The following is a 24,925-nucleotide window of genomic DNA, read 5'->3' on the forward strand; positions in this document are numbered from 1 at the left end:
TTCATTTATTCTAAAGTTTTATTTAGCTTTTACTTGGATTTCCTGCATTATCCATTTCAACATTATAAGGTAAATGCCAGTATATATATATATATTTTTTTTTAAAGATTTTATTTATTTATTTGAGAGAGAGAGAATGAGAGAGAGAGAGCACATGAGAGGGGGGAGGGTCAGAGGGAGAAGCAGACTCCCTGCCGAGCAGGGAGCCCGATGTGGGACTCGATCCAGGGACTCCAGGATCATGACCTGAGCCGAAGGCAGTCGCTTAACCAACTGAGCCACCCAGGCGCCCAATGCCAGTATATATTTTTTAAAATCACAGATTTCTGCTTGCTGATAGCTCTTTGTTATCAAAATACATGAGTTAAGTTCCATATTTTAAATTCTGTGATACATTTATAATCACAGCAACAGACATACAGCACTTTATCAAGCCATGGAATTTTTTTTTTTTTTTTTAAGTAGACTCATACCCAAAATGGGTCTTGAACTCAAGAGTCTCATGCTCTACCAACTGAGCCAGCCAGGTGCCCTAGAATTTCTGTTTTGTTTTTTGGGAGAGAGAGAGCCCAAGCGAGCACAAGGGGGAGGAGGGGCAGAGGGAGAAGCAGACTCCCCACTGAGCAGGGAGCCTGATGTGATGTGAGGCTCCATCCCAGGACCCTGAGATCATGACCTGAGCCAAAGGCAGACCCTTAACTGACTGAGCCACCAAGGCGTGCCTCTTTTTTGTTTTCAAGACATCTACGTGCCATAAGTAAGAATGATTTTTTTTATAACCAAAATAAAAAGTACCGCAAGTTATATAAATTCTTTAGACAGCAAATGAGCCAAACAATCATACTTATTAATTAAAGGATTGTTTGTAAAATAGTGGTTTGAGTCTCAGCCTTTTCACATATTGTATCCACATTCCCTCTTCTATTCTTGCTCTCTGTAGTTCAAAATTAAATTGCCCCAAAAGAATGGATGCTTGCATAACCCAGGAAAATGCAGAAGCCTAGTGTTTCAGCAACTTTAAAAGAAAAACAAAGGGGGAAAAATGGTTTTAAAGAATAGAACTTGGGCACCTGGGGGAAAAATGGTTTTAAAGAATAGAACTTGGGCACCTGGGTGGCTCAGTCGTTAAGCGATCCCAGGGTCCTGGGATCAAGCCCCACATCAGCCCCACATGCTTCTCCCTCTCCCTCTGCTGCTCCCCCTGCTGGGTTCTCTCTCTGTGTCAAATAATAAGTAAAATCTTTTTAAAAAATAAAAAATAAAGGATAGAACTTAAAACATTAACCAAATTTCAATCCTTTAGAAGCTTCAAAAAGGAAGAGATATACAAACAATAATAAATGATACTCCAATTACAAGAAATTTAATATAGATGGGAAATCTTCTGACCTCAAAATCAGAGTCTTTTAGTCCTTCCTGGTAGGGACAACTGTCAGAATTATCAACCTAAAAAAAATGAATAAGTGTTTCCTGTAAGAAAATATTTCTGATGAGAGTTTCCAAATAGTAGCAATTAAGTACTGACGACTAATAATCCAACAAGAATTTTTTTCCGTTCTCAAACAAGCAACTCAATACCTAAACAGATTATATCTATGTACCCTATACTTAACTGACCTGTTCAAGCATGGGCAAAAACTTAACTTTCTGTAAAGCAGGATCTGCAAGATAAAAGACAACTGGTATTAAATATGCCAACATCTTATTTTTTTATATTAAGTATTATATCTAACTTTAATGTCATGGCTCTCAATATAATACTTATATTTTCAATATCTAGCAATGTGTATGTAAAAAATACTTCTATATATAGTGATACATTGCTTTTCCAGTCTCTTACCTGAATCAATGTTTTCCCCATTTTTGGAGAGATTAGTCATTGCAAATGGAAAACTAAAATCATCTTCAATATATTTGTTGAAACTCTAGAAACACAAAGAAGTTCTTAAACATACTGTTCCAAACCACTCTGATAACTAGCAGTGTAATATGTAATTATATATGTAATATGCATCTGCTTAAAGAAGTGACTTCAATTGTAAATCCTTTAAGGTATATATAATATTTAAAATATCAAGTGGTTTTGTTATGTAAAAAAGCAAAAAATATATGCTTTGTAAGTATTCAAGAAAAATAGTAATTTTAATTAGTAGCTTAATATATTACTTTTCTTCAATTTCATTATGATCTTTCCCTTAATAAAACTGAGAGTTGTCTTCACTGAATAGCATTTTAATATTATACTCTTAGCTATACAGACCATAGGAATTTTTCTACAGCATGTAAAATTGAAATATTCATTGCTTCATTCCATCTCCAATATAAACTTCCACAGAGAAATTTTAAAAATAATTTAGCAGTAAAAGCTGTTTAACCTAAGAAACTTGGTATAATTCCTCCTTTCTGATAAGAACTCTGTTATATAAGTGAATTTCTTTTTTTATCCTGGCAACCAGGAGGCTCAAAGCCAAATTTTAAGCTTAGTCAGACACTAATTTTTACTAGTATGGTAACATATTTGTCCAAATTTTCTTATTTTTTCCTTGACCCTAATATTCTCTTAATATGTTTTTGTATCTTGCTATTTCATTGTATATGTCTTACAAATTGCCTCAAGTCATTTAAGGACAGAGGGAGGATTCAAATAAGCAGGACTCATTATGTATCCAGAGTTCTACAGAGGCGGTGATTATTTTTTTAAATGAACGATGCTCACAAACATTAAGTATGCTCATTATTCATTCGAGGCAATACTATTCAAAATTCTTGGGCAATAAAAATCCTGGAAGAAAGCACAGGCAGTAATTTCTCTGACATCGGCCATAGCCACATTTTTCTAGATAGGTCTCCTGAGTCAAGGGAAACAAAAGCAAAAATGAACTATTAGGACTTCCTCAAGATAAAAAGCTTCTGCACAGTGAAGGAAACAATCAACAAAACTAAAAACAACCTACTGAATGAGAGAAGATACTTGCAAAGGACATATCCAATAAAGGGTTAGTATCCAAAATATATAAAGAATTTATAAAATTCAACACCCAAAACACAAATAATTCAATTGAAAAATGAGCAGAAGAATAGACATTTATCCAAAGAAGACATCCAGATGGCCAACACACACATGAAAAGATGCTCAACATCATTCATCATCAGGGAAATGCAAATTAAAACCACAATGAGATATCACCTCACACCTGTCAGAATGGCTAAAATGAAAAACACAAGAAACAACAAGTATTGACAAGGATGTGGAGAAAAAGGATCTCTCATGAACTGCTGGTGGGAATGCAAACTGGTGCAGCCACTCTGGAAAACAGTATGGAGTTCCTGAAAAAATTAAAAATAGAACTCCCCTATGATCCAGCAACTCCACTACTGGGTATTTACCCAAAGATTATGGAAACACTAATTTGAAAAGATGTATGACCCCTGTGTTTATTGTAGCATTATTTACAATAGTCAAATTATGGAAGCAGCCCAAGTGTCCATCGACTGATGAATGGTTATAGGAGATGAGGTGTATATACACAATGGAATATTACTCACCCATAAAAAAGAATGAAATCTTGCCATTTGCAATGACATGGATGGAGCTAGAGTGTATTATCCTAAGTAAAATTAGTCAGTCAGAAAAAGACAAATACCATGTGATTTCACTATGTGAAATTTAAGAAACAAAACAAAACAAAAAAAGAAATAAACAGTCATGGGGGTGGGGGGAGAAGAGACAAACCAAGAAACATACTCTTAACTATAGAGAACTAACTGATGGTTACCAAAGGGGAGAAGGGTGGGTGAAATAGGTGATGGGGATTAAGGAGGGCCCTTCTCGTGGTAAGCACTGGGTGATGTATGGAAGTATGAAATCACTATATTGTACACCTGTAGCTAATATAACACTGTTGAGTAAATTGGATTTAAAATTTTTTTTAATTTTAAATAAACTTGTTTAAAATTCTTGGGTAAACCAGGCCACATTTGCTGGGAAAAAAAAATGATAAAATAACACCAGTAAGAAAGTACATGGTGTCTCCTTACCTGAAGAATAGTCAAATCAAGATTCATATGCAAATTTACCTTGAAGAAATTAGAATCTCCTCCCAAACTCTGAGGTCTCACTGCAGATACTTGACTGCTACTTAATCTTGGTGGTACAAACAATTTAAAAGGCTTTTGCTTTTCCATTTTCTCTCTTCCAGCTGTAATTATCTATTGCCCCAGAAGGCAGGGGGGAAAAAGTGTTTTTACATTGTTTCATTAATACACTCTTTATGCTTTATTTTAAAAGGCGATGTCTGTATAACAAATGCTATGTAAAGGAGCAGGAGTAACCTCTGCTACACTGTTGAGTCCGCAGCGTCACATCACTGGGCGGTCAAAGTCAAAACACCCCACAGTTGTTCCCACCATCTACCACCACCAATGGCCACGCTGGCGACCTAGACAAGCCAGAAACTCCGAGGTATCCTCACTGTGACAACCCGAAAAGAAAGCTCTACCTCCACCAGCCCTGGTAAATTGCATCACCCAGCCGCGAGACGTACCGTAAGTTCTTAGAGGGCTACCGGCTACCGAGGAGGTGTTCGGGGGTGGGGGGGTGGAGGGGGGCCGCTGGCCAAGTGCTGCAGGTGCGGAATCGAATCAAATCATTGCCCAGTTCCGGGTTCCGTCGTCAAGAAAGGAATTAAGTACACCTGCCCTTACCTTTCAAGATTCAGGGGGAAACCATGGACTCGGTGCCCACGCGAACTGCTACCTGCTGTCTATTAGGACAGCAAAAAGAATCAATTAGAGCTTCTGCCTCCGAACCTCAGAAAAGGCGGGAATCGCTCCACCTCAGCGTCCAGCCAGGAAGGGCGGGACGCACGGCTGTTTAACGGCTAAATAACGGTCAGCCGCGAGAGTTTGCCCGGCTTCCGATTCTCGCGAGATTTTCCTTTACGTTGGTAACAATTCTTCGCGGGATTCTGTTTCTCCTCAGCGTAGACGTTCTTTAAGCTTCTGCTATTGTCAGAGAATGCAAGGAAAACTAGCAAGTGCTGTGATAGATTGGAGCGGAGAGTGAAAAATCCATTTCCGTCGTCCAAGAGTTCAGTCTTAGGGAAGAAACAGATGGGCAGATAATTATAGCCAGGTGTAATCATTTATAGGTGGTAATTTTGAAAGGGTGGTTAGAACACAGGGAAAGTGGCGCTTGCTGTGGCCTGGGGAGTCAGGAGAGGCTACAGAGAGGTGTTAGGCTTCTCTTACGGCTTCCCTCGAGAATGAGAGTGACTAGAGAGAGAGTGGGCTACATAGTCAATGGGGAAAGGGAATTCCTGACTGAGGGAAGGTAGGCGAAGGCCCTGTGGTTGTGAGCGAGATTAGTACAAGAGAGAGTGAGTCCAAGTAGTGTGGCGTAGGTGTGTCGAGGAGAGGTGGAAAAACAGCAAGAGATGAGACTGCAGATTCGGCAGATATGAGGCCTTCCAAAGGCTTTTGGATTTTAGCCTTTATGGATGGGGATCTTGAAGAGTTCTGAGTAGAAAGGGAAGCAAGATCAAGTTCAGAAGAAAATCTGTCGTTATGAAAAATGGCTTAGGCGGGCATATCGGACTGGAGTTTGGGAGACAGTTTTAATAGGCTGGGTAAGGTGTGAAGAGCTGAGCCGTGACAGTGGCAATGGAGATGAAGAGGCATCAAACGTAAAAGATATTTAGGAAGTAAAATTAATAGGATTTGATGGCTGTTTTTTCATAGTAAGCCGTGAAAGAAGTCTCACTGCTTGGCTTCAAGCTGGGGCGAGAAAATACAATAAATATTGTGGTACTAAGTACCTAGGTTTGAGCAATAAGATAACGAGTTCCATTTTGAACACATTTGACTTTGTTTTCAAACTTCTCCAGGTACTATAATTGATTTCCAAAGGGCTTAAGTAATATTTTTAAATAACCAGTTTTGTATAAAGTTAACCTATGAGACATAAGAGTTACTGCTAAAATTTAAAAATTTTTGATCCAGGTTAAGTCCTTCATTTTACATTTTAAGGAAACAGTCTAGATACCCTAAAAAAGACAAAATATTCCCTCCAAGAGATGATTTCAGGTTTATGCCCAAGATGCACCGTGGGGGCAATAATTAATAAATTTAAATAAGATCTTCTTGACGTTGAGGATATAAATTCAATATTCCAGTTTTTTTAAGTTTTATAACTAAAAAAATTGAACTAGTCTTTTTTTCTTTCTTGAAAACCAAAATGCGACTTCTCCTAGTATTAAATTAACTTAAATTTACAGTATTTTATTTACTTACACCCAGTCTTTCAAAACAATAGTGCCACCATAGAATTTCTCAATTTCATGCATTTCACATGAAATTTATTCTTACTAAATAGCCTTCCTATCTTTAGAAGGATTAAAATATTTGTGGAAAGATTTCAGTTTTTAAGAACTTCATTTTTTCTACAAAAGGCATATTGACAAAAATGTCAAAATATTGTCTACCAGAATGAGCAGTAAATTGTGCTAAATTTCCCAATGTATGTTAAAACATTTTAATGATTTGTCATTTTAAGTTTTTTCAATATCTGGCCATCACAGATTTTTAAAATGTGGACTTAAAAATATTTCTTTTTTTAAAAACATTAAGAAAAGGTAAGAGTTGAACAAAGTTTTGTTCCTCTTTAATAATTCATAAAATGCTATAACAGGAATAAATTTAAAATGTTCTTTATCCATCAATCTGGCCTAATTAATGAGGGTAATAAACTACCTTTATTCTAATTACAATTGTTTCCACTAGATAGCCTTTCTCATGTCTATAATCTGTATATTTTCATTCCATTTTTCTACTAAAGGAAAAAAGTAGAGTTTCTTCAGATAAGAACTCTATTTAGCATTATTCCCTTTTGAAGGAACCATGCAGTAACAACAGTCATTGCTCCTTTGAGTCAAATCTTGAAAAGAATCCTAGATGTCCCTCTAGTGGTTCATCCTATATCCCACAAAATTTGATGAGCACTGATGATGTCCATTTTATGGTGATATATTGGTAACCTAGCAATCCTGTTTGTTTTTCAAATCAGTCATCCTATGATGATAGAGTCAACAATCTAGAATTAGAAAGTTTTAAGGCAAACCACAACAACATTCTAAATTTCAACAATGTGAATACAAATTCCATTTCTCTGAGAGTAAACTAGCCAATTTGGGGTCCTTTGCTTTCCAAGTGCTAAGTATTTCTGAGTAGTTGTGATTCAGTGTTCTCAGTTCAGTGAGCCTCCCTATGAGACGAGCAAAATGCTGTGGGTCTTCTGGATGATAAATTTTTGAATATTTGTACAAAATTTGTAAAATCGGTTCTTGTATATTTTCCACATGTTGCTTATTTTTAAGGTGTGGACGATCTGAAAAACATCATCATATATATCTTAATGAATACTGGAAAGTAGTAGAAGATAATGAATTAATTTAAAACAATACAGTTTGTAGATAATAAAAATAGCAAATATTTTCCGAACCCTTAATATATGCAAGATATTATGCTAAGTAACTTACTTCAAGCAATATCTTATTTAATCTTCATAGTACTCTATGAGGTAGAGAAGTAAAGTCAAATAGGAAGAGAAGGGTCAGTAAGTGGTTGTAAGAATATAAGAGCAAGTTTCAAGCTTACTTGAAACTTAAAAAGATTAATTTCCTCAAGATCAACAGTAAGGAAAAGGCAAGTTTCTTAAGTACCTAGTTATAAAATATAAGAACCAACCAAGAATTTCTTAATGGTTAGGCAGCAATTATTTATCCAGGCATTGTGGTGGAGATACAGCAGCGAACATAACAGACACAGTTTCCTGCCCTCTTTAAGCTTATATCCTGAGTTTGGGAGGAGTGGGTGAGAAAAGAGATATATACACATTTTAAATAAAAATATAATATGACAATGATAAGTGTTATAGAGAAAAACAGAAAGGAATAAGAATTCAGGGTGAAGCTATTTTTAAAAGGATAATCAGAGGTAAGATGACATTTAACAGAGATCTGAGATGAAGGAGGGCGGCATGTAACTACCTGGGGAAAGAGCTTTCCAAGCATATTTGTCAAATACAAGACAACCTGTGGCAGGAGCCAGCTTGACATTTTCAAGTAAAATATGTATCAAAAGTAATGTGGCTGTGGTGGTGTGAGCAAAAGGGACAGTAGTAGGCAATAATAGAAAGAATTTGGCTTTAATCTGTGTAGAACAGGAAACCATGAAAGGATTATGAGCAGAGAAATGAAATGATCTAGCTTACGTTTCAAAAGAACAACTCTGGCTACTATATAGAGAATAGACTCTGGGGAGGCAAGGGCAGAAACAGGAAAGCAAAAAAGGATACTAGTTTGAATTAGGGTGGCAGGGACAGAGACAGTAAGAAGTGGTTGAGTTCTGGATATATTTTGAGGCTAGAGCCAACAGGAGGTGTTGCCTATTTGATAGGGTATAAGAGAAAGAAAGTAGTGAAGGATGACTTCACAAATTTTGGCTTGTGTAACCTGAAGGATGGAGATGCCATTTAGTAAACATGGAGGAAGAATATAGGAGGATCAAGGGAGAGATCAGGAGTTCACCTTGGGACATGTTAAATTTGATACACCTACTACAAATTGAAATCTTGAGTAGGCTATTTAGTGGAGCCTAGGGGAACAGTCCAACTTGCTATATAACTTTGGGACTTGTCAACATGTAGATGGTGTTTAAAGCCATGAGAGAGGATGAAATTTCAAAGGAAGTAAGTGTAGAAGAAAAGAGAACTGAGCCCTAGGTCGCTCTTAACATTTATCAGTGTGGGAGATGAGGAGGAATTAACAAAGGAGATGGAAATCTCAGCCACTGAGGAGGAAAATCAAGAGAGTGTGATGTCCTGGAAATCAGGTGGGGGAAAAGAGTGTCTACAAGGAGGGAGTGATCAACAGAAATCAAGTGATGAAAGTTTTCCAAGAGAGAAGGAGTGATCTGCTCTGCCAGATGAAGCTGATGGGTCAAGTACAATGAGGACTAAGAATTGAAAACCGGAATCAGCAATGCCAGATTACTGAAGATCTTTGACAAATTATGGTAGAATGGAAAGAAGGGGACAAACTCTGACTGCAGTGGGTTCAGGAGCAAATGAGATGAGATAAATGAAGGAAGGAGTACAGACAAAAAAATTTTTTTTCTGTAGAGTAGAACAGAGAAATGGGAAAATAGCTGAAAGGGATTAGAGGTCAAGAAGGCTTTTTTTAAGATGCAAGAAATTACAGCAAGTTCGTAAGCTGAAGAGAATTCTCTCGAAGAGAAAATTTTGACAAAATAAAATTGTTAACATTTGGCATCAGTGAATGATATAATAGCCACAGACATCATGATCTGATTGCCAGTCTTAATCCAAATATTTTCTTCTGAATGGTTTTTACCTGAAAAAAACACAGTTGTTGCTGCAAGCAGAGCATATTCAGTATTAGTAATATTAAGTTCACTCATTCTTCTGTAGAAGTAAAACAATGTGGTAATAAATTCTTCAGCAATACCTAAAAAGATTAATATCAAATGTATTTTCATCAGACAATAGCGCATAATCAAACATATGGCCATTATCATCTTTTCTCAAAGCAGCATAATATAATGAAACATTATATCTGACCAATTTTTTCCATCCAATATAATATTTTGTATTGTATGTAATATTACCAGTCAGTGTAGTAGGAGGACAGTCTTCATTGCAAAATGTTTCCATAGAATAAATAACACTTCTATTATCACTCTGATTGTGACAATTCAGTGAATGATCTGAATGATCTGATACTCTCATGGTACCTAGCAACAGGGAAAAATATAAAGTCTGATTTTTAAAAAATCTTTATACAGATAGTAAATCCAATCTCTCTAATCTGTTAGACAGGAAATATTCCCAACAAATGGTAGCTTTATAATTTTCATTACTGGAATATGAACCGAGATTAATAGTTCAGATTTTATATAAATATTGTGTAGAAAACCCTGCAAAAATGTTTTCCATGATGCCATATAATTTTAAAAAAAGGTCTGTTTGGTTTTTTTTAAAGAAAAGCAAAAGCTAGACCAATGAATTGGAAAAGCTATTATGAAGTACTTATTCCTATACTAACTAGTAAAGTGAAAATATAATAAAAAATAATGTTATATAATTTGTTGCTGTATTTAATAGTAACTGTTAACATTAAGATTAAGTTGGTTGGCCTTTTTTACTTTCAGAAGCTGATGAAAGACATTCTTTCTGACTGTAAAGTTGGGCCCCATGAAGGAACATCACTTCAGTTTTTGATCCCTTGCATAATGCAGTCTGGTCCTCAGTTGTCAAATTTTCAAATCCTTGAAGAAAAGATCACATAATTGTTTGAAATCAGTAATGAAAAGATAATTTTCAGGTATAAGATTTAATTTTTCATTTAGTTATAATATGAATCCTAAATGTTTCCTTAGGATAATCACGATCTGTAATTTCAAATATGAACAAAATTCTTGATTCCACATGGTAATATTTTAGAGCCCTTTCATCAGAACTAGATAATAATACTTCCATATGACAAGAGGAAATTAAACAAAGTTTAGCCTCAAAGAATTTATTTTTACAATGAGTTATCTGTGCATATAAATAGGTAAGTTTTAGCCAAGTGTAGCTTGATTTTTTTCATATTATACAGGCAATTTTATTTGTTTCATGTTTTATATAAAAAAACAATTTCAAAACATTAAAAGTTAGAATCAACCATATTATGTGTCTTGCTCTAAGTCTTTGGAGTCATTTGAATATTTTTAAATATTAATATTTTCAATCACCTGATTGGTTTTTTTTGTTTTTAGAGAGGGAGAAAGAGAGAGTGCACACGAGAGGTGGGGAAGGGGCAGAGGGTGAGGGAGAGAGAGAATCTTAAGCGGTCTCCATGCTCAGCATAGAGCAAAATGTGGGGCTAGAATTCATGCCCCTGAGATCATGACCTGAGCTGAAATCAAGAGTGGGGTGCTTAACCAACTGAGACATCCAGGCACTCCCCCACACCTGATTGTTTAAAGTAGACAAAATGAACATGTTTTTGCATTTGGAAGCAGCTTTGGTGGAGAAATACAGGGTTTTGTTTTCCTAAAATGTCCCTTGTCTTTAAAACAGGGAACTTTTTAAAAATCAAGTAGTATGAAATTATTTTCCAAAGGTAAAGTGATTACCTGGGAGTCCCTTGGTAAAATCCATTAACCCCTGTAGGTGTAGGACCACTGTTTCTGAGAGTCGCAAGAAGCTCAGTTCAGGATTTGCATACTTCTGCAGCTAGCCAACAAAAAGAAATGAGAGTAATAGATTTTATTTCTTTCAACTAACTGTTTAAATTTTTAACTTTCATGTTTATGCTATTGTTTTCTAACATAATTAGTTATAAATTATTTCTTGCCATTAATGAACACATACAAATTTCTTTGTTTCCTCTAAAGGAATTGTATATTTTTGATGAGCAGCCACAATGTTATTAATGAGCTGATGTTCCTCTTGAGTTAGTTCCATGCTCTCCTGAATCTATAAGAAAACACAGGGGGGAAACTATAATGAATTTGTATTAAGCAAGACATGTCATCATTAAAGAAAAAAGAAACTTTTTAAGAGTCTTGCCACTTTTCCAGATCTAGTGGTGGATGATACAAGCTTGTTGTCTACTCTTCCCTCTTCCATTTTGATGTTAGAGTAAAAACTATTCTTCTGTTTAAAGTTCTTTCGAAGTCTCTTTGACTTGCATTGGATTTCTGTGAGCAAACCTGTGATATTACAAAATTCATATAAAATGTTTTAGGAATGGCAGATAACATTATAGGATTCAATGAAAATTGTCTTACACTGTACACATATATTATTATAGACTTGTCTTTTCACAAAGAACCTTCCTTTTTTGGCAAGTATGTACACAGCGTTTAAATTTACTACATTACTTTCTCCTTTTCCATCCATAACTACCCTCTACTTAAAAGTACATAGTCATCCTAGGCATAAATTAAAAACCGATTTTGCATCTCCAAACCATAAATTTAGACCTTTTTATGTTAGAGAAATTTCCACATCATATCTTGGAAACATAGAATATCAATTGATATAGAAATTCAACTACCTTATCTACGAGCTTTTTTCTTTGATTTTTATATAAGGTCAAGAAAATATTTTGTGATTTTGTTAAATGAGCTAAGTCGATTTTTTCCTAATAAGACAAGACAGTGGTATTTTGTTATGGCAGCCTGAGCATTCTCAGACAGGGATAAAGTAAAGGATTCAGGCTGGTTGGACAGGATAACCTTAAGATCTATTCCAACCCTGAATTTTTTTTTTTAAGATTTTTAAGTAATCTCTATCCCCAACATGGGGCTCAAACTCACAACCCTGAGATCAAGAGTCACACGTTCCACCAACTGAGCCAGCCAGCCAGGTGCCCCCAACCCTGGAATTTTAAATAATAGGAATCCTTTCGGTCAAGAACTTTGAGGAGTTTGGATTTTATTAAAATAAACAGAATAATATAAACAGAATATTGCATTGGTGTTTATTGAACAGGAGTGTAACTTAATAAAAATTGAAGAGTATTATTCATAGCAGTTGAAGGTAGACTGAACTAAAAAGAGATAATGAAGAAATAGCCATGAAATTAATATAACAGTAAGAGTGCAAGATAATAAGAGTTTATACAAGGCTAGATTAGGCATGAAAAGAAAACATTAATAGTACCTTATTAAGAAAATGAATTTTGAAATCACCATGACATTTTGAGCCCTGGGAAATAGGAGGAATTGGGGAAACAATGCCAAAATCTTAGTACTACTCTGAGGATTACATGACCTCATGTAATCTATAAGCTAAAAACACTGTGAACATAGAAGGAACTCAAAACAGCCTAAGTACTTCTGCCTGTTGAGTTGGGTTTTGACACCTATGAGTTGTTAGTAGGCTCTACATACCTAGTTATCATGTAGGCTTCTAAAGATACAAGACCAAAGAAGGGGGACTACTAATTTAAAATTCTGCTTTTTATAGATACATTATATAAATTAAGGTTAAGTCATATGAAAATACAAGGATTTCCAATGAAGAAGAACATATTGAATATTGCCAAAATTAGAGCAATATAGTATAGAACACGGTTTATGGAAAAATATCTAGGTTGGTTACCAGTCATCCTAATCTATCAGTTGCTAGAGAAATAGCTTCAATCTAGAGAAATACGTTAATGCTCAAAATGATAACTTGAGGAATGCATTATGTTGTCAATAAGGTAAGAAAAACTAAAATCCCCCTCAAAAAAAGAACCCCCAAAGTCCACAATAACACTTACATTCTGCCAACATTCCTACTGCCTTACACTTTTTCAGTCTGCACTCTTGACATTTCCTACGCATGTACATGTCCATTTCACAGTGGCCACCATTCTTGCAACGATATACTGCATTTTTGGTGATGCTACGTCGAAAAAAACCTAATGACAAAAAAAGTACTTTTAAAATTTTACTATTAGGTATTTTTAGTTTTTTTATTAATATATACCTTCCTAGTAGAGTTAATTGAAATAACTAAATTATTTCAATAAAATGTTTTTTTCATCAATAAGATTTAGTTTAATATACATTTATATTCCCTTATGATTGATATCTTCTAATCCAAGGTTGTTCCTTTCAATAATCACATGTGGAAATTGAACAAAATAGTTCCATCACATTAAGATAACTTTCTAGGGTGGGAGGGATGGGGTGGCTGGGTGATAGACACTGGGGAGGGTATGTGCTATGGTGAGCGCTGTGAAGTGTGCAAGACTGATGAATCACAGATCTGTACCTCTGAAACAAATAATACATTATATGTTAAAAAAAAAAAAAGGAAGAAGAAGATAGCAGGAGGGGAAGAATGAAGGGGGGGATCGGAGGGGGAGACGAACCATGAGAGACTATGGACTCTGAGAAACAAACTGAGGGTTCCAGAGGGGAGGGGGGTGGGGGGATGGGTTAGTCTGGTGATGGGTATTAAAGAGGGCACGTTCTGCATGGAGCACTGGGTGTTATACGCAAACAATGGATCATGGAACACTACATCAAAAACTAATGATGTAATGTATGGTGATTAACATAACATAATAAAAAAAGATAACTTCTTATTTTATTATGGTTATAATATACCATCTAAAAGCATTTTTACAACTATGTTGTACAGAATATCAAGATTCCATGAAGCATCTCTCAAGGTGCACTTGAAAGAATATATGCTCTGGTAAGAGTGTAAGGAAAACCTCTTCTCTCCTCGTATTTCCACCTCAACCCATAAATAGGAAGAGATATTCTTTGAAACTTACTCCTCTGTCCTTCTTCCTTTTTGAGCACTCCCAAAGGTGAGAAAATATTTTTAGGTTTTTTTGCTCTGAAAAATTGAATAGGCCGTGGTGTATGTGTGTGTGCATGTGCGTGTATGTGTGTGCATGTGCGTGTGTGTGTGTGTTTTGGGGGAGGTGTCTATATTTTCCCTTTCACTTCTTAAATCCATGCATAGCAGTCCCCCTTCCTACTTCCTCTTTCATTCCCCATTCCTATGCAATAACCCCTGCTATCTTCCTCTTAATCCATTCCAAGCAGTAAAGTTGATATGCTTTGTCAATGCCCCTCTTAGAGACTTGTGATACCCTTTTTTTCTGTAGACACACTTGAGAGTGAGAGTTTTGTGATTTAGATTCATCGAAGGAAATAGAAAACTCAGCTTAAATTTTCCAGAACTATGCCTCATCTTCCATCTAGTTTTTTTAAAGATTATTTATTTATTTATTTATTTGAGAGAGAGAGAGATTACTAGAGAGAGAGAACAAGCATGAGTGAGGGCCAGAGGGAGAGGGAAAAGCAGGCTCCCTGCTAAGCAGGGAGCCCAATGCTGGGCTCCATCCCAGGACTCTGGGATCATGACCTGAGCTGAAGGTAGATGCTAAACTGAGCCAACCAGGTGCCCCTTCTTCCATCTAGTTTTAACATCAGGGCCCTGCATTTTAAGAATAAGCAAATACTTGCCCAGCTATTCTATTCATAAAGATGGTACCTAATTTTCCACAGTCTTCAATTGGCTATTCTTTGTTAGGGGTGAGTTGTGAGATTCTGACAGTAAATCTTCACCCTGAACTTCTAACAGACATGTTTACCAAGAGCTGCATTGGCCTAATCATTTCCAGGTTCTGTTCCAATGTTGCATTTGTAAATAAAAACAATGCAGAAGTGTTTCAAAACCTTAAAACTTCATCAAGGACTATTTCACTCTTTGAAAATTTCATTGTCAATGATGATCTTCACTTGCAAACCTCCCATTTTCAAAAAAGCATTCAAAGAAATTAAAATAGAATCATAGAAGTCATTTAATTCAAATTCCCTTCTAATGCATGAATTGTATCAACCACATGAGAAGATGTAATAGTTAACATTCAGATATTTTTAAAAATCATTTTCTTCTTTTTAAAAGATTTTATTTATTTATTTGAGAGAGAGAGTACACATGTGCTGAGCAGGGGGAGGGGGTAGAGGGAGAGGTAGAGGGGAAGGGGCAGAGGGGGAAGGATAGGGACAAACCGACTCTGAGCCAAGTGCAGAGCACCACTGGGGGCATGATCCCAACACCTGAGATCACAACCTGGGCTGAAACCAAGAGCCAAGCACACAACTGACTGAGCCACTCAGGCCCCCCTAAAAATCATTTTCTATTCCATATCAGATTCATCTAAGAACACAGAAACCTTCTGCTGTATAAATACTGAATTTTGTATTTAAAGGCAAAAGTTTTCATCAAAAATGAAAAACTAAATCAAAACTATTACATTCCATTTTCATGTCTTTTATGACACAGATGATCACCTTTAAATGTATCAACGGCTCTCCCCGGTTTTATTTTTCACACTTCGAAAAGTAAGAGTATTCTTTTTTTTTTTTTTTCTTAAGATTTTATTTATTTATTCATGAGAGACAGAGAGAGAGAGAGAAAGAGGCAGAGGGAGAAGCAGGCTCCCAAGGAGCAGGGAGCCCGATGCGGGACTCGATCCCAGGACGCTGGGATCATGACCTGAGCCGAAGGCAGACGCTTAACCATCTGAGCCACCCAGGCGCCCAAGAGTATTCTTTTTTTTAATGATCAATTAGCCAACATATAGTACATCATTAGTTTTTGATGTAGCGTTCAACGATTCATTAGTTGTGTATTCTTACATGCCGAAACTTCCATGACTCTTCAGTGAACACTAGGACTTCAGTTTTGTTTTAACTTTATCCTTACCTTTACAACCTTCACAGGTAAGTGCATTATAATGATATCCTGATGCTTTATCACCACAAACTACACAGAGTTCTTCCTGTTGCTTAATCCGAATGGAAGAGTGAGTGAGTCTGGACCTTTTTATTCCAGAGTATCCATCTTTAGCATCATGGTCAACCACATAAGTGGGTTTATTTAATTCATAGGAACCAAATCCACATTCTCCACCACTGAACTGTGGGTCCAAGCTATAAGTGTTGAAATGACTTTGTAAAGATTGGGACTGTAGAGCTGTTGGAAACTGGACAGTAGAATACTGGCAATAAGCTGATTCTTGAAAATCAGTGTCATGCAGCTGATAGTTGATTTGCTCTGGCAGAATATCTAGTTGTTTTCAACATAAAAAAGAACAAATGGTAAAAAGTCAAAATTCCATACTTGTTTTCAAATACCAAAGAGTTTATGCTCAACAGTTAGTTCAACATATCCACTACGTCCCAGGGACTTCCTGGCCAGCATGAGGAACGGGCAGTAAACTGAATTGCAGTGCATCATAAGTGCTGCCATCTCAGTGGTATGCAGAGGTTGCTCAGGAGCTGGGAGAAAGGGCAGTCTGTTGCTAAGTCTGTGGCTTACATACCAATCCAGCCTCCCATCTTAAATAGAAATGCGTATTTCCCAGAGTTTGGAAGGAAAGAAGGTTTTCCCATCTTTTGCATTTCCCTTGTGTGGGTACAACTGTTTGCAGTACAATCAGGTCAGTAAAGAGATGAATTAATACATTATCCCACCCCCCTCCAAAAAAAATCAAACTAAAATACAATTTTACCTGGTTATTTCAAGGAAAAAAATGTTTTTGTTTTAACTCCCCATTAAATATACCTTAACACTCTCTTTTGCCATTTGTAGACCTGATTTAAATTATTAGTTTCTTTTGTGTTTTGTTGACTAACAATTCTAACTAGCAATTATCTGGGGATAAATTCACCTAGTTTACCAGGTTACCATAAGGATGAAACAAAATATGGTATGCAAAAGCATATATAAAATATAAAATGATGCTTAATGAATATCATTATTATAATTATCAGAAGCTCCCAAACACCAACTTACTTTCTTTTTTCTTTTTTAAGATTTATTTATTTATTTATTTCAGAGAGAGAACACACACACACACACACACACACACACACGCAAGCTGGGGGATGGGCAGATGGAGAAGGAGAGAGAGAATCCTTGGGCAGACTCCCGGCTTGATTCCAGGACCCTGAGATCATGGCCTGAGCCAAAATCAAGAGCCGGCCACTTAACCAGACTGAGCCACCCACGTGCCACCAACTTACTTTCTGCTTCCAGGAAAATTTCTAAATCTAAATCCAGAAAATTGGCTCCAAAAGGACCCAGGAATACTGAATTGCTCTATATCGTTTACTAGTAATATTTGTACTTTTCCTGATGCTGAATCAGGTACTTTTAACCTCAAAATTCTACCAGCAAGATTGGTAAACAGTATAATTTTTATTAACTTAAATAAATCACTTGCAATCTCATACCATTCAGTCTAATGCTAAGTGTTGAGAAAATACTGACAGCCTAATATAAAAAGAAAGGTTATCAGTAAAAACAATGTAACTGTTTTTTTAAAGAGGACCTTTCTTGAATGAGTGTCAAAAGACTGCAGAATACTAGCTGATGTTCCATTGGCATGGAAATTAGAATTCAGGTCCTAACCCTAACCTTAACCCTAAACTTAACTCTAAAAGAAAACTGCATTTAAAATTAAATTTATATAATGGACATTAAGAGGGCACATGATGTAATGAGCACTGGGTATTATATAAGACTGATGAATCACTGACCTCTACCTCTGAAACCAATAATACATTGTATGTTAATTGAATTTAAATTTTAAAAAACAATAAAAAATAAAAATAATACATAAATACATAAGTAAAATTCCAAAAAAAAGCCACAAAAAACCCCAAAATAATTAAAATTAAAAAATTAAATTAAATTTACCTTATAGCCTTAGTCTTTTTGGAGAAAATTCCTATTGTATCCTGCATTCTGTTCCTATTTCTTTCCCTTTGATAAAAGTCTTATATTAAGATGAAAATTTCAAGTATATTGAATAGCTACTCTGAGCTACATTTACTAAATTGCAAGTGAACTAGCTTCAACTAACCCCTAAAAATAACTTCTAATTTGCATGTTAATTCAAATTTTAAAAATTAAATATAATTTTAGACTATCATGCTTTTCCCTCTTTACATTTGATTCTGGCTTACAACATTTTAGTATTACTGATTTTTTTGAAATTAATTATATTCTTTTGTATGAGAATAATTTTTAAGTTTCTTATTTTAATTCCTCTTGTAGGGAACAATTTAAAGTCTTTGGTTTAGGGCGCCTGGGTGGCTCAGATGGTTAAGCGTCTGCCTTCGGCTCAGGTCATGATCCCAGGGTCCTGGGATCGAGTCCCATATCGGGCTCCCTGCTCCTTGGGAACCTGCTTCTCCCTCTGCTTCTCTCTCTCTCTCTTTCTGTCTCTCATGAATAAATAAATAAATAAATCTTTAAAAAAAAATAAAGTCCTTGGTTTACTTGTTAATTTCTTTAAAAAAAAAACACCTCTGTAATTAACCATAATGTCATACAAAAAGTGTTTTATCAACTGTTATACTGTAGCTTTTTGTTACATACCATAGTACTGTACTGGTTCAGCAAGACAGTAACCATCAGGTGTAGTGACATAAGTATTTGCCATTCTCTGCTCCAATTCTCATTTATTCATCAGTGAATGCTGAACTAGAACTGAAGGAAATAAAACTTTTGTAGACTATTTGAAAGTATGATCATCAAGTCAGCATGATTTTATAAAAGTACAATATGATTTTTGAAAAATAAAGAGTTTAGCAGAATTTATACATGAGATGTTTATATTTATCCTTTAACTGGAAGAATATTGAGTTTTCATATCTCATACACCAAATTATTAATTCTGCCAATTTCTTATTGCTCAGCTCTTTACAAATAACTCAATAAATCTTGGTAATAATCAAGGTGGCTTTTGAAAGTTTACCAAGCTTAGGTATTAGGCTTCATATACTGCTTTCACCACTTGTTTATGGGTCATTCATTAAATCTCCTTAAACCTTAGTTTCCTCATTTGTAGGAGAAAAATAATAAAACCCTCCTAGCAAAATTGTTGGGAGAGTTTAATTAATATATGTAAAATCCAGCACAGTTCTTGTCTTAATAACTGATTCTCATAATCGCTATTCTAATAGTTTCAAGATCTCAGTGTTCTAAATTAAGATGAATTAGGAAGAAAAACTAGACTTTTTCATGAAAGAAATTAAAGAGTAGGAAAAAATGGATTTCAATAGCGCTTGTTTTTATCTTCTAAATCCGCTCTAAATATTTTCATAGCTCTGTGATATGCTAAACATTAAAATATTAATTTTGGTTCTGCTTGACTAATTAAAATTTTATTTTTTTATTTATTGAAAAAAGTTTATGGACTACTGGAAAAAGAGTTTTATTTTTAATAGTAAAGCCTAAAACTAAAATGAACAAGTCAGGAAACATCAGATGTTGGCGAGGATGCAGAGAAAGGGGAACCCTCTTACACTGTTGGTGGGAATGCAAGCTGGTGCAGCCACTCTGGAAAATAGTATGAAGGTTCCTCAAAAAGTTAAAAATAGAGCTACCCTACAAGCCAGCAATTGCACTACTAGGTATTTATCCAAAGATACAAACAGTGAATCAAAAGAGCACATGCACCCCAATGTTTATAGCAGCAATGTCCACAATAGTCCAAATATGGAAAGAGCCCACATGTCCAACAACAGATGAATGGATAAAGAAGATGTGAGGTAGATAGATAGATAGATAGATAGATAGATAGATAGATAGATAGACAGATACACAATGGAATATTACTCAGCCATCCAAAAGAATGAAATCCTGCCATTTGCAATGAGGTGGATAGAACTAGAGGGTATTATGCTAAGTAAAATAAGTCAGTCAGAGAGAGACAAATACCATAAGATTTCACTCATATGTGGAATTTAAGAAACAAAACTGATGAACATAGGGGAAGAGAATGAAAAATAAAATAAGATGAAAACAGGGAGGCAAACTACAAGAGACTCTTAACTCTAGGAAACAAACTGAGGGCTACTGGAGGGGAGGTGGGTGGGAGGATGGGGTAACTGGGTGATGGGCATTAAGGAGGGCACTTGATATAATGAACACTGGGTGTTAGATGAAACTGATGAATCACTAAGTCCTATCCCTGAAACTAATAATATAGTATATGTTAACTAAATTGAATTTTAAAGAATTGTTTTTAAATAGTAAAGCCTAAAAATCATAAGCTATTATAAGAAAAATTATTCACAATCTAAGATGATCCCTTAATGGGAAAAATGATTTATTTTTGTTATTTCCTAGAAAGGAACTCCAAAAATTTGAATAAACTTAAACAGGAAATCACAGTTCAAGAAATTGAAAATTATTGGAATAAAGGTCACTCTAGAGTCCATAGTCTTTTATAGCTTTATCATCTCTATTAAAGATAAAAATGGTTTTCACCTTTAAAAAGAACCAAAAAAAAAAAAAAAAGAAAGAAAATGGGTTTTAAATCACGCCAAAAAATTTATGTGACAAACTTTTAGCCTCTGAGATTATATTGAAAAATCTTTTCCTTTGATTTATTATTCATGTGCGAGCTTCATGGCTGAGGTTTCTACATCCATGAAGATGATTTCAATAGTAATATCTTTGAAATTTATCCCCTTTATCATCTAATAGAATGTAGGTTCTTCTAAAAGCACTTGAAACTCCCAGTCTTCTGACGGCATAGCAGTAGTCCTATAGAATAAGCACTGGATAAAAGAGATGAAGCAAAAGCAGTGCCCCCAAATAAGTGAAATTTTAATATAAAGTTTCCCTTGAAAAGTCAGGACTAAAATCAATAAGATCCGTCAGTCTACACTTCCGTGTTTCTATATTGCAACAGGTCAATTGGCTCTCCATATAGAAACAATTCTGAACGCTATCCATTTAATATGTGTGATACTTTGTAGCAATGGTTCTGTTCAGTTCTTTCCAAACTTCTCTTTTGAGCCTGTTAGGTTTTAGAAAATTATAAATGAACCTGAAAACTTGAAGTTGTTACTCACCCTTCTTTTAAAATTACTGCACTTACCATTAGGCTTCATATAATATCGAACATCTGAAGAAGACTGAAAATTAAAATTGGTACTACTTAGATACAGACTTTGCTGAGTGAGAGTTTGAGAAATAATATAGAACGAACCAGAGGTAGCTCATTAAAACAAAACTGGTGAGATCCTGACAAAGACACACATAAGTATCTTCTAGTGATGCCACTATCAGGGTTCAAATCGTAAATAACAATGTTCTGAAACCAAGTCCTTCCAATACTGGTAGATAAACACCCAAAAATATTATCTAAAGTAGACCTGTTTGGTTTTTTTTAAAGTTTATTTATTTATTTAAGTAATCTCTATACCCAAAGTGGGATTCGAACCCATGACCCTGAGATCTAGAGTGGCATGTTCTTCCAACTAAGCCAACTAGGCACCCCAAAGCAGACCTGTTTTTATGGACTAGTTATATTCCAGGGCATTCATGGGACATATACATAAAGAGGCTTTGATTAAAAATATGCCTTTTAAAATATGAAATATTTATGTTTTATATGCTCATAGTAATATTGTATTATTTTCTACATAAAATTTTTCACTAATTAAATGTTCTTCAGGCTTTTAGATGTTTAATAGAAGTATTATAATATGTATGCATAATAAAACAAAACTTTCAGAAATAAAGTATTCATACAATTAGTTTAAGAACACTTAAGTAGATTATTAATAGCATAGAGGGAGGTATGTAATCAAGAACTTCCTATCTTATTAAAGAGAAAAGTTACAGTAGGCCTGGAGGGATTCTGTTTTGTTATCTTTCCTGGTAAATATTTATTTAAAAACAAAAATAACTCAGTTAAGAGAGGAGCTTTTATCTAGAGGATCAATTTGGCATGGGCAAAGTCTATATATTTTTCATTAACAAATATAACTTTATAAAATAAAGCTGTATTTTTCATAGATTATAATAGCTATTTTACTGAAAAGATGCTTAATTGCAGAAATGAATTTGCATCTCCTCTGCCCTAACTAGAAATCGTGCTTAGTAAATCTTCACATAGCCAGAACTTTAACAGGAAAAACATATTGACTCCTCAGAACTATATCCACACGTTAAAGAATTTTACAGTTTTTACATTTTTACTCTTGCAATATATGTCACATGAATCATAGAATAATGCATTGCATAAAATTAATATAACTGAAAAGTAGATGGCATCACAAGAAAAACTGAAAATTTCAGTTTTCATAGTAGCCTCTACTAAAAAAATGAATGATAGTGCTCTATGATACATAATTATAAAAAAGTTTTTCATAGTAGAGATTCTTTGAGCCAAAATTCTCTGAGCTTATTGGAACCAAGGAAAATGAAAATGAAAAGGATATATTTGAATAACAGCACAAATTAAGGCTTCTTGATTTCTTTATAAGAATCTGTCCTTTAACCTTAGAATACTGGGAGGATTTTATACTCTGAAGTCTTCACATAGAGTTTTATTATACAGTTTTATTGAGATGTAATTTACATAACATAAAATTCACTCTTTTAAGATGTACAGTTCTTGGTTTTTAGAATATTCGGAGAGAGTGCAATTATCACCACCATCTAATTCCAGAGCATTCTTATTACTGCAAAATGAAATCCCCTACCCATAAACAGTCACTTCCCATTCTGTCCTCCCCCAATCCCTAGCAACCACCAATCCACTTTGTTTCTATGTATTTGCCTATTCTAGACATTTCATATAAATGGAATCATACAATTCCGTATATAGTTTTAAATGAAAAAAGTATTTAATTAATATTATGTCAAGTAATTTTCACAGCTTAAAAAAGAGAAATCAGACTATATATTTAGAAAATTCATGACTATGAAATTAATAAATAATTCAGAGATATAGAAATATATTTTGTGTCCATTCCCATAATCTGGAAGAATTTTAATAAATTTTTATAATCATAGCATTTTGAATAGAAGTATAATTCCCTGAATACACCTTTATCAGAATATATGTCAAGTTCCCTTGAATTCACATAAAACCTATTGTTTCAAAAAATACAATGTATTTTAAGAATAAGTTCTTGATTAAAAACAAGTTTCATTTTAAAATGTAAGAGTAAATATCACGGTGAATCGAGTTACATTATTACATCAAATGTTACCTGGAGTTCAACTACAGCCCAAAATTGCCTTGTCATTCTTCAGGAGAAAACCAATCACTGTATAATCTACTTAAATTTCTCATTTTCAAAGAGCAAATGCTTTTTATAGTTTGACTATCATAGTAACAACAACTGGCTTATTCACTTTACAAAAGCTAAAATGAATGATGGTGGAAACTAAGTAGAGTTCCAAAAATACTCTTAACAGCTTACAGTTTAATAATAGTTTCAATTGCCCACAAAATTAACACTCATATTTAATTGAGACAGCATAAAATTATAAAATTTTGGTTATTGAGAGAAGACAAAATACTCACAGTTAAACAATATGACTAGAGATTGTCCTTTTCCTCACAGAACGAGGATAGATGGATTTAACAACGACCAACTTTCCAGCTGGAGCAAACTGGACCTTTTCCCTATTTATCAAGGAGCGGAGAGGGGGGCACTCTGCATACACTTAGGCTCCAGACACTCTGCAGAGCAACGCTTCAGCTCTATCTCATACACAAACTTCCCACACAATCCTCTCTTGGGTCAAAACAAGGGCAGTTATTATTTGACATAAATCAAATAATAACCAGATCATCAGGGATAGAGGTCTTTGGGACCTTCAGGTCACACTCTCCCAGAGTTCCTTATTGTTTACTTAATAAATATTTTGTTTTCTTGATTAAATTTGACATTCTCCCATTTTGGTTACAAAACACTGGGTCTCCAGAAACTACTAAGCAATATGCACAGGAAAGGAAAATCCCTCATTAATTCAAACTCCACTAATACAGGTGTTATAACAATCCAACCTGAAGTTGATCTCTGCATCACCTACCAAAAAAAAAAAAAAAAAGTGTTAATCCAATTACAGTGTGAATAATAATTCAGATGGGTACAACAGTGTATATGTACAAGTCATCTAGTCCAATCCTCTCAATTTTTTGGCTTAGAAAAACTGCAACACAGATAGATACTACTCGTTGTGCAGGTACTCATAGCTAGTTAGTAGCAGAGGTGAAACTCAATGCAAATGCAAACAGCTGAACAGGATATATAGATAAGTCCAGTATGATTTTTTAAATGTCATGTATGATATTTTTTTAAAGATTTTATTTATTCATTTGACAGAGAGAGAGATAGCGAGAGCAGGAACACAAGCAGGGGGAGTGGGAGAGGGAGAAGCAGGCTCCCTGCTGAGCAGGGAGCCTGATGCGGGACTCGATCCCAGGACCCCGGGATCACGACCTGAGCCGAAGGCAGACGCTTAACAACTGAGCCACCCAGGTGCCCCATCTATGATTTTTTTAATGTCATCTATGTAAAC

At 35.0% G+C, this 24,925-nt stretch overlaps 2 protein-coding genes across 2 annotated transcripts in view; both read right to left on the reverse strand.

Annotated features, from left to right (window-relative positions):
• Window positions 1-5,594, reverse strand: part of SYCP1 (synaptonemal complex protein 1) — a 146,474-nt gene extending 140,880 nt beyond the window's left edge. Inside the window, exons 1-4 of the mRNA XM_078072570.1 lie at window positions 4,078-5,594; window positions 1,841-1,925; window positions 1,618-1,661; window positions 1,390-1,446 (exon numbers count right to left, since the gene is read on the reverse strand). Of these exons, the coding sequence (XP_077928696.1) occupies window positions 1,390-1,446; window positions 1,618-1,661; window positions 1,841-1,925; window positions 4,078-4,185 (294 nt within the window). The 5' untranslated portion in view covers window positions 4,186-5,594. The remainder of the gene's footprint in view (window positions 1-1,389; window positions 1,447-1,617; window positions 1,662-1,840; window positions 1,926-4,077) is intronic.
• A 1,444-nt stretch (window positions 5,595-7,038) lies between these two features.
• Window positions 7,039-11,292, reverse strand: LOC118533298 (bile acid receptor-like). Its single transcript, XM_036088487.2, has 5 exons — window positions 11,197-11,292; window positions 10,222-10,344; window positions 9,685-9,810; window positions 9,411-9,524; window positions 7,039-7,384 (listed from the first exon to the last, which is right to left on the reverse strand). Exons 1-5 carry the CDS (start codon window positions 11,219-11,221, stop codon window positions 7,137-7,139), a joined length of 636 nt encoding a protein of 211 aa, XP_035944380.2. The 5' UTR covers window positions 11,222-11,292; the 3' UTR covers window positions 7,039-7,136.
• Window positions 11,293-24,925: the final 13,633 nt, after the last annotated feature.

The sequence above is a fragment of the Halichoerus grypus genome, chromosome 5 (genome assembly GCF_964656455.1).
Source record: "Halichoerus grypus chromosome 5, mHalGry1.hap1.1, whole genome shotgun sequence".
Taxonomy (NCBI): Eukaryota; Metazoa; Chordata; class Mammalia; order Carnivora; family Phocidae; genus Halichoerus; species Halichoerus grypus.